General features: G+C 41.0%; 2 protein-coding genes across 3 annotated transcripts; both read left to right on the forward strand.

Annotated features, from left to right (window-relative positions):
• Positions 1-1,342: 1,342 nt before the first annotated feature.
• On the forward strand, positions 1,343-4,875 carry txlnbb (taxilin beta b; the record flags this gene model as incomplete). The annotated part of the gene is made up of 9 exons (XM_084438947.1): positions 1,343-1,574; positions 1,696-1,787; positions 1,983-2,153; positions 3,007-3,201; positions 3,545-3,664; positions 3,780-3,854; positions 3,938-4,030; positions 4,123-4,218; positions 4,318-4,875. The coding sequence occupies 9 exons, from the start codon at positions 1,343-1,345 to the stop codon at positions 4,873-4,875; spliced, it is 1,632 nt and encodes a 543-aa protein (XP_084295073.1).
• Positions 4,876-5,297: 422 nt separating this feature from the next.
• LOC311309551 (prostamide/prostaglandin F synthase-like) lies at positions 5,298-9,598 on the forward strand. 2 transcript variants are annotated; one of them, XM_084438880.1, is made up of 9 exons: positions 5,298-5,422; positions 5,559-5,652; positions 5,831-5,884; positions 6,039-6,084; positions 6,187-6,314; positions 6,471-6,585; positions 6,726-6,848; positions 6,929-7,066; positions 7,531-9,598. In XM_084438880.1, the coding sequence occupies exons 1-9, from the start codon at positions 5,317-5,319 to the stop codon at positions 7,669-7,671; spliced, it is 945 nt and encodes a 314-aa protein (XP_084295006.1). In that variant the 5' UTR covers positions 5,298-5,316; the 3' UTR covers positions 7,672-9,598. The 2 variants fall into 2 exon arrangements, with proteins under 2 accessions (XP_084295006.1, XP_084295007.1); XM_084438881.1 differs by lacking the exon at positions 7,531-9,598 and adding an exon at positions 7,157-7,235.
• The last annotated feature ends 21 nt before the right edge of the window (positions 9,599-9,619 follow it).

The following is a 9,619-nucleotide window of genomic DNA, read 5'->3' on the forward strand; positions in this document are numbered from 1 at the left end:
TGGTAAGAGGCACTTCAACAACTCCTGTCTGATTAGTAGATATTTATAATGACATTCGCAGAATATGTATTCCATCAGTAATTTCAATGTTTCCTGACATCCTTTTTGCTGATTTGAAAAAAATATTTAACACCATAGGGTTAGGGTTAGAGTTTACTTTTATGGTAATTTGTTGACTGTTTTCACACAAATGTATTGTTCATTATAGACTACTTATCCTTTGTTAGTTTGGAAAGTTTAAAGCCATATTAGTGTATTGACATTCCAGTTGTATGAAATTAGAGATCAGCTCAATTACTTTTTTCTTGGAATGGACTTCTTGGAAGGACAGCTACAGCCTACTTAGAAAATGTGTTGATATCCTTGCCGTGGCAACAGGATAAACAACAGAAAATATGTATAGTTAACATTTATACTGTATAGAATTATGCTTTTTATGATACTTTTTTCTAAAACATTAACAGTAAAACATATTTACTTATTGATTGCATATTGAACTGTTACATCTGTTCTGCTGAGTCAAGTTTATTCCTGTTTAGTTTCTTTAAAGTCAGTTATGTGCTATATTGTACATAACAGTAATCAAATTACTAAGTCTAATTAAATCAAATATTGCAAGCTTAACATTTACCATTGACATCAACAAGGTTGGATTGGAAATAAATAAATAACGTGACCATATTAAGTAGTTCTTAAAATAGCCTGTGTCCCAGAACAGGTGCCATGTGCTCTGCTTGTAAAAGCAGGGGGACTAGGGGAGTGTGAAGGCTATGCAAGCAAGCTCATTTTACACACAAACAGACTCGAGTCATGAGCCACCATCTCACACACACAGACACTGAATGTACAGTAGATAGAGAAAGTTGCAAATGTTATTACATCTTCTACTACAACCAAAGTGACTGTTGCATAACTAGCCAATATGCTAAAATAAATGTGCTTATTGGGTTAAATAATGGTTCATAATTCTCTTTGTTTGACTTGTCATGAAATTCCCTTAAACTAGTATTTTCATTATAATCCCTGTTATAAGTTTATTTACAATCAAATACAATGGTCCATATAAAAATGTTGACGAATTGTTCACTCTTGAGATATTAGTACTCATTTCTCATGTCACAGCTAAGTGCACAATGGATTTCTATTGACATATACAGTACCATTGTAACAATACCAATACCATTTTATATGATCAGAAATAACCTTTTAACAGGGGTTATGATGCTAAATATGAAACGAGTCCTTCAATGTTGTAATCATCAAAAGCTAGTTTCAGGCTGGATTGTTTTTGCTTTAGTCTCTAACAACCAACACTATGTCGTTTCAGTGATATCCCTTAAAAATGGAGACTTTTCAGGAGAGCAACCCTGCGCAGGTGCCTACCACGGCGGACCCAGCCAAGGGTCAGCAGGTGGACCTGACAGAGAACCTCAGCCAGCAGCTGGAGGACATCATTAGTACCTACCAGGCAACAGAGGAGTCCGCTGAGGCTGAGGACATAGACGAGGTCAGCGCCGTGAAAGATGGATCCCCCAAAGACCAGAAACTGAAGAAGAAGATGCTCAAGAGCCTAGGTAAGTTGATTCTAGAACTTCAGCAACATTCATGGCATGTTCTTAAAGTTGCTGAAGTTACACACACATTTTATGAATGCACATTCTATTAATTAAAATATGGCCTCTGTTTGCTATCCAGGGAAAGAAGCCATGCTACTGATGCAGAGTTTGAACAAACTTGGAACTCCAGAAGCAAAACTGGAGGCCATTATCAAGAAGCACGCTGAGTTGGTGAGGAGCCATGCATTTTGACATATTTAGTGGTGACATGCAGCTGTGTGAAGGAAAGAGGACAAGCAAACAGGACTCTCTCTCTCTCTCCCTCTCTGTGTGTGTGTGTGTGTGTGTGTGTGTGTGTGTGTGTGTGTGTGTGTGTGTGTGTGTGTGTGTGTGTGTGTGTGTGTGTGGTGTGGTGTGTGTGTGTAGCTGGAGGAGCATCGGAGCGATCAGAAGCAACTGAAGGTTCTGCAGAAGAAGCTTCTCCAGGTGTTGAAAGAGAAGGACCAGCTGCAGAGCGAACACAGTCGGGCCGTCCTGGCGCGCAGTAAGCTGGAGGGGCTCTGTCGAGAGCTGCAGAGACACAACAAAACCTTAAAGGTGAGCTGCTCATTTCACTTCCAAAAGCCAGCAGCATACTGACACAAAATGTGTAGCACTTAATATGTATACAGGCTTGCTGTGTTAAGGTTAAGGTTAGGGTAATAGGCGGTGTTCTGACAAATAGACCTACATATCAAAATGACCTATCTACACGATGTGCGCATGTTCAGTGCGTGTCAGAGGGTTTCTGATAGACATTTCCTACCTTACAGGATGCGCTACCCATGAACTAAGCACAATATAATGGGTCGTTGGGCATTCTGATAGATATGTCCTCTCAGACAGAATGTGCAACCCATGGTTTAAAGGACCATACTGGTCTAAATATAATTTGAGTTTAAACTAGTCACCCAACGTGTATCACATTACCGCAATAAATTTTCTGAAACAAAGCTCACATTAAAAGATATTTGCTTTTTTGCGTTTTACTTAAGCCTACATATCAAAAGTTAAACCTGATGGCTTTAAAACGTATTTTTACAGTTTAAATGTTCCCTCTAAATTGTTCCCTCGTGGCGCTGACAAACTCACCCCAGCTAGTTTCAAATAGGTTTCACAAAGTCATCACATTCAACTTTTGAAATGTAGGCCTAAGTAAAACACGAAAATGCTAGTATCTTTTAACGTGAGCTTTACTTCAGAAAATGGATTGCGGTAATGTGATATACGGTGGATGACAGTTTTAGGAGATCAAATCATATTTAGACCGATATGGTCCTTTAAGCATAATATAGCCTAGGTAGTACTGGTAGGTAGGAATCTGTAGGCAAACTTTTCAGTACAGGCGGCTATAGTTTTTTCTCCTTGCATCTCAAGTTTTCTATGAAGTGTGTTCATGCTCTAAATGCAGGAGGAGACGCTTCAGAGATGCAGAGAAGATGACCTCAAGAGGAAGGAGATCACCACCCACTTTCAGAGCACGCTCAGTGACATCCAGGCCCAGATTGAGGAGCACAGCAACCGCAACACCAAGCTATGCCAAGAGAACAGCGACCTGGCTGAGAAGCTCAAGGGGCTCATTTCCCAGTATGACCAGAGAGAGGCGGTATGGGTTCATGTAACACTAGTAGTCTGGCTGTGTGATGAAAATCTGTCTGAGCATGGTTATTTTCCCCTGTCTCTTAAGTGCTAGTTCTAGACTCTGTGTAGCCCTGGTCCAGAGTGGTAGTCGTGGCCTCGGTACCGCCCTGGACCAGGGCTAGACTCTGTAAGACCGACGTCTAATAAGCTTGACCAACATTTTCTTAATTATATGCCATCTCCTTGCTTGGCAGAGAAGGAAGTTAATTTCTAGTAATGTTTTCTTTAACACATGTCCTGTTGTAGCTCATTGCTTGAACATTTAAATTGCTATAGAACATTGCTGAACCAAATATTTTTGCTTACAGAACCTTGAAAAGGTTTTCAAACATAGAGACCTGCAGCAGAAGTTGTTGGAAACCAAACTTGCACAAGCAAACATGATTATGAAAGATGCAGAGGAGAAACACAAGATCGAGAAAGAGCTTGTAAGTCCTGACTCCTGTAGGCCTAATCTGGAATGACTGACATTTATGTTAAGATCGCTGTGATGCAATGGATAGGAGCACATGTTTATAGAATCCTACTCTAACTCTTCCAAAGTTGCTGAAGCAGACCGCAGAGTGGAAACTACAAGTGAAGCATATGAAAGAGAATGAAAATGGGATGAAGGCCCAGGTAAGAAGAGAATCAGATGTTTCCTTTCCTGTCCAACTCTCTTTACTGCTGCACATGTCTAACTTTTCCCCCTCTCTATCCAGCTTTCCATGTACTCTGAGAAGTTTGATGAATTCCAGGGCACTGTGTCAAAGAGTAATGGAGTCTATGCAGGCTTCAAACAAGACATGGACAAGGTCGCTATCACTCTCTAATGCATGCAGTATATCAATATAATAGCCACTACATGTTCTTTATTCACTTAACACTTTTTAATCGTGTCATGTAGATGTCGAAGAAGATGAAGAAGCTGGAGAAAGAGTCCCTTACATGGAAATCCCGCTTTGATGGCTGCAACAAGGCTCTTGTGGATATGGTTGCAGATGTAAGAAACATCACCCTCTCCTTGACATTAAAGAACAAACAGCACAGAGTAAAATATGAGGAATAACTGAATTGTTAACTTTAATCTAATCCCACACAGAAAGCACTGAAGGAAAAAGAGATTGAGCTGTTCACCCTCAAGAACCAGAAGCTGGAGAACCTATGCAGGGCACTGCAGGAGGAGAGGAAGGCCATGAACCAGAAGTTACAGGAAGCCCAAGGCGACGGCGTGACAGAATCGACAGAGACGAGAAAGGAGAAGGACACCTCTGAGGTGCTGGAGACCATTGTCGAGAAGCCCAAAGAGACACCCTCTGTCACCCCCACAGCTCCCACTGTTGCTGCACCTGTTGAAACACCTCTGACAAAGGAATTGGCCAAACTGAAAGCCGAGCAGGCCCGCATGCAGGAGATGGCAAATTCATTCACCATTTCTCATGTTATCGAGCAGTTCTCAGAAGACTCTGAGACAAGTCAGGAGGACACAGAGTCACACGGACACACTGAGGCCAGTGAGGCCCCAGAGGGAAAACACATAGAGGAATGTAACGACGATCAAACCGAGGAGACCTCCCTTCTAAATGACATCACCCATGAAGAAGCAGAGGCAGGAGAAGCCCAGGAGCTGAGAGACAGGGAAATGGAAAGCGTTGACTAGAGTAGGAAAAGATGAACATGAAGTCATGGTTAACTAATTTCTAAGAATAAAAAATGATTTTTGTCCATGTCGGCATTGTGCTGTCTGTCTCTGTGTTCTGAGGGGAGGAGTTTGTATTTTACACTGACAAGAAAGAAATAGGCTAATGGTCGAAGATACTGAAATCAAAAAGAAAATAGGATTTTAAAACGGAATGAATCAATTGGCTACCCATACGCATTATTATTCACAATTCCATACGATTTAAACTGTGCAGTATTTGCAGTAAATCTTATTGCCTTAGAGTTCTCAGAGTTGTGCAAGTGGATTTTATTGGTTACTTGCTGTTGTATTTCAAAGATTGACACATGCATTAGGCAGTCACGGGCAGAGGCATCGGTCCACCCTAGACTGATAGGAGTTGCGTCATTGAATTGAGTAAATATCAGTTCGTGCTAAGACATGACCGAAGAAGTAGTGACCTCGCTTTCGCATGCAAAAGCTTTGTTAGAGTTTGTTGAAAATGGAAAGGAATTGCTGGAGCTTGCTGAAAAGGAGAGCAAAGAGGGTGAGTTGAAATGGGTTAAAAATATGTTAATATTGCATTACACAGCAGACTTCATGAAGGAGTTTATCGACCATTTCAGGACCGTGAACGTGCACATGGACATTTCGCATTAGAGGTATATTTCTTTCTTTGACAGGATCTCTGCAAGACTACATCAAGCAGAAAATACGCATTGAACGAAATCAGTCTCTGCTTGGACTTATCACAGCTGGGGCGAAGTTGTACACAAGGTTCATCTTATTGTTAACCCATACGCCATATCCAATTAAATTGCTTTCTACTTATTCAGATTATATTTCAGATTGTATTTCCAACATGCACATGCATATCTGGAGCCTGTTACTGTACAGGTATTTCTCAACAAAACACTACAAAGTAATGACAGGTGGGCTATTTCTCATTCACCAGCCTGTCTGTAAAGAAGAAAAGGGATGCTGAAGACCTTTGGAGGAGAGGCTACCAGTAAGATCAAATACTTACCTCCACTTTCAATGTAAAGACCTAAATTGTACCAACATTTTCCTTAATGATCAACTCTTTATGGCAGCCCAATTGACCTTTCATCAGAGCATTGCATACTATTTTGTTTTGATTAGTTTCCTACTCTACCCACTAGATGTGCTGTGTTGCGGGACACTGTTGAAGACTTCTTGCAGCTGGGAGTAAGTTGGCCGTTGCACTTACCAAAGGTCTTCCTTATCAAGAAGCCTATTGATAGTATTTCAGGAGTATTTTATGTAACTTCCCACCCCTGGCACTCACAGGTGCAGTGGAATGCCTTTCTGGAGAACCTGGACAGTGAGCTCCATCTGAGTGGGACAGTGTTGGGGCAGGTGCCACAAATGAACCGCCTGTCAGCGGACATACTTCTAACCGATGCCAAGACTGGAGAGTGAGTTTGATGACTTTGATATCCTGTCTTTATTTTTATGCTGTATGATGAAACAGCAGTCAGACAAGGACAAAGGGAGAATTGACATTTGATATGTCACCATTACTACATGACAGCTGAACTTAAAATCTGTCTGCTTTTTTGCATGTCCTTCAGAAATCTGACTTTGGGGAAATACCTTGGAAAAGGTGTGAACGTTCTGCTTGTGTTGATCCGCCAGTTTGCCTGTCTTCTCTGCAGACTTCACCTGAAAGATCTGGAGGCCAATCAGGTATACAATATCACATGTTGACAAAATTGTTAGGATAAAGTAGCAGAGATTTAATCACACACTTGGACAAATCTGATCAAATATGGACAGATCCAAATGAATCCTCAAAGTACTATTTCTCAGTTAATCTTTTGTTGCAGGATGCCCTGGATGCTCACTCAGTGCGTGTGGTGGTGGTCTCATTTGGCTGTCATGAAGGGGCATTGCATTGGCTGGAGGAAACAGGATGTCAATACGACATGCTGATGGATGCACATCGGAAGGTCAGAGAGTAGTGTCAGAGGCAAGGCAGCAGTATTAGATTGTATTTGATTCTCTCTTCTAATTGTTTGGGGATTTGCAGATCTACAGCACATTTGGCTTAGGAGCATCACTTAAGAAAGTCCTAAACTTCGACAACATGCTCCTCTACGCTGAATATGTCGTTGCAAATCTGGAGTTTCCGAGAGGTCTTCCATCTATTGAAGATGACATGTTTCAGGTAAAGTTACACTTAAAGGTGCAGTTTGCGGTTTGTTATTTCCTTAGACTTTGAAAAATGAACCGACAAAATCTCCGCCCCTCCCTTCAGGCCTCTCTCCAAAGCCACTCCTCCAAACTGGGGGAAAACAAATGACACTCACTAGGCAGGCAGTTAAGTTGACAGGCAGGTAAGCCATCCAATCATTTCAAGTTGGCAACTCAAAATGATTGGATGCACTTATTACAGTCCTGCGACTTCCATAGATTACGGATTTATTTCACTTTAGTGGCAGAGCACTTTATTTATTGATTGCTGTCGGGATGTAATGTAATGTTGTTGCAAAAACTATAACAAAAAGTGCTTCTGAGTTAAAACGCCTACTGCACCTTTAAAGAACAGTTGTCATGGTACCAAATACAAAAAATGTAATTCTACTAATTTAAGTAAATTGCTTGTTAACTTTTTCTCTGTGTGTTTTTCAGTTGGGAGGAGATTTTCTTCTGGATGAACATGGGAGGGTGCTGTTCTCCCATTGTTGTGAGAGTCCCCTAGACAGACCCCCAGTGGAAGACATACTGGCTGCCATTGATAACCGGGACCTATCATCCTCTTGTCAGAGATAAATACCGTACATAGGTCTGATTCATACATAGCTTACAGTAATGGTAAACAGCTGTATGTACACAGTTCATTTTATATTTGATGATTTCTCAAAGATTTGATATCTATTTAAATCTAGCATACTCCAATCTCTCTTATCCATTCAGATATACTGTAACTATTTACAGATGGTGCATGTACATGAGCTGACGTCTATGTGCCCAAGAGCCTTAATTGTGTAAGCTTAGTTCTAAGAAATGTGGTAGCAAATTTGGTTAAATGTGGTTGAAATCTAGAACATAGTTTTTGTTAAAGTTTACTAGTGCACAGTACCCGTGAGCCTGTAAATCTGTGACCGATACAGCAAACTCTGTGGGGCTGCACATGTACAGTAGGCTTTAGAAAGCATTACTCACAACACCAGGGGCAGATAAATTGACTGAATCAGTTAAAATTCACCACTTAAATCATCACCTCCGGTGTACACCAGAAACTGAAACTAGTGCACACAATCTATTTTTCTTTCATGCCTTAAACTAAAACAAAAGCACCCATTTTCAACAGTGTTGAACAACCAACTATTGATCTGATTGTACATAAGATTTAGCTTGAAGATGTATGCCCATTCAAAATGCACTTGTTGGGACATTGTGTCGTCCCTTCAATTATATGCCTGTATTCCGCTCGTGACCCCCCCCCCCCCCCCCCAAGAACCTGAGATACTGGTATCGAGCCGGCTGCCATGCCACTGAAGCGTGAAGTCCAAACTGAATGGCGGGCAATGAGTGGTTATTCTCCATGCTTATAACAACACATCTATACAGTATTCTTTGGCCAAGAGGAATCCAACAATGTCCACCTCTTGACATTTGGTTGATTTTATTAACCACTACATCAACCGGAAGACTATTCATTCAACAACTACATGAACTTGCACATGCATTCATCACCTCTACTGTTATAACTCCATCCTTGGGGAAACACTGTAATGTATATCAAATATTATTCTGTTCATTAGGTATTTTGACCATTCTTTATTCCTAGAGTATGGTAGAATGCTAATGGCAGGCTATCTGTATACTAGATAACTGGTAGCATTGTAAGCCCCCCCTTGGTATGGGATTGACCATAGCACTGAACGGGAGTGTATCCTGCCGCGAGGAACTACTTTTTACCGGCACAAGGCCCCTCTAGAATTGCTGACCCAAAAAACTTCACAGGCAACACTGCGTGTCATAGGGTCCTGAGAAATACACCTGCTGAATGTTAACTTCATACATTGGCCAGTTCTCGAGACAATCATGGACATCGCCCAGAGACCTGCAGACAGACACCCGCGGTTGTGCCATTCAAAATAGATATTGCCTGCTGTGAATGATAGTTAAGACCACCTGGTTATCATTCTGTTGTTTGTTGCCAAACCTGTTCTTTTTATAAACTTTTTTTTAGTGATTACCTCTCTGTTCTGACTTGGAGGTTCCTTTCAGCTTGTCTACTAAGAAGTTAGTTCAAAGAGCTGCTTTCATTGTTTTTGTTGTTTTAGATTAAACTTCAAAATAGTTTAGTCAGTGATGATTTGGATACTGAAGTAGATTTTTTCTCTAAAGCTTTTTACAAATATGGGCTACATTAGCATTTTTAAACATCCTGATGACAATAGCTTTTTTGTCTTTTTTATTGTACATAATTGGTTATCGATGTATGTCAAGGTCTTTGTTTTATTGTACGTTGCCCCACAAGCATCACTGCCATTAACAAAAGCTGCCCTAAATAAATGGTCTTGATTGAATGGGAGGACCTGCAACACGCATTCTGGTGAAAATCACTGATATGCATGAAGTGTTCACTGAAGCGTGATTATCCCTGATGCCGCTAGGGGAGGATGGAACACTCAAAGCAACTGTTCTGGGTTCCACTAGGTATGCTATGGCGTAAACTGTTCCTATGGAATAAATAACACTTTCAAATCAT

Source organism: Borostomias antarcticus, assembly GCF_949987555.1.
Source record: "Borostomias antarcticus genome assembly, chromosome: 5".
In the NCBI taxonomy this organism is placed as follows: Eukaryota; Metazoa; Chordata; class Actinopteri; order Stomiiformes; family Stomiidae; genus Borostomias; species Borostomias antarcticus.

What these genes read in the sequence shown, in the direction of transcription:
- LOC311309551 (XM_084438880.1), top strand. Translation starts at nt 5,317, where the DNA reads ATGACCGAAGAAGTAGTGACCTCGCTTTCGCATGCAAAAGCTTTGTTA. An exon ending in TGAAAAGGAGAGCAAAGAGG is followed by an intron (nt 5,423 to 5,558) that starts GTGAGTTGAAAT and finishes TTTCTTTGACAG; the next exon opens with GATCTCTGCAAGACTACATC. An exon ending in GGGGCGAAGTTGTACACAAG is followed by an intron (nt 5,653 to 5,830) that starts GTTCATCTTATT and finishes CTCATTCACCAG; the next exon opens with CCTGTCTGTAAAGAAGAAAA.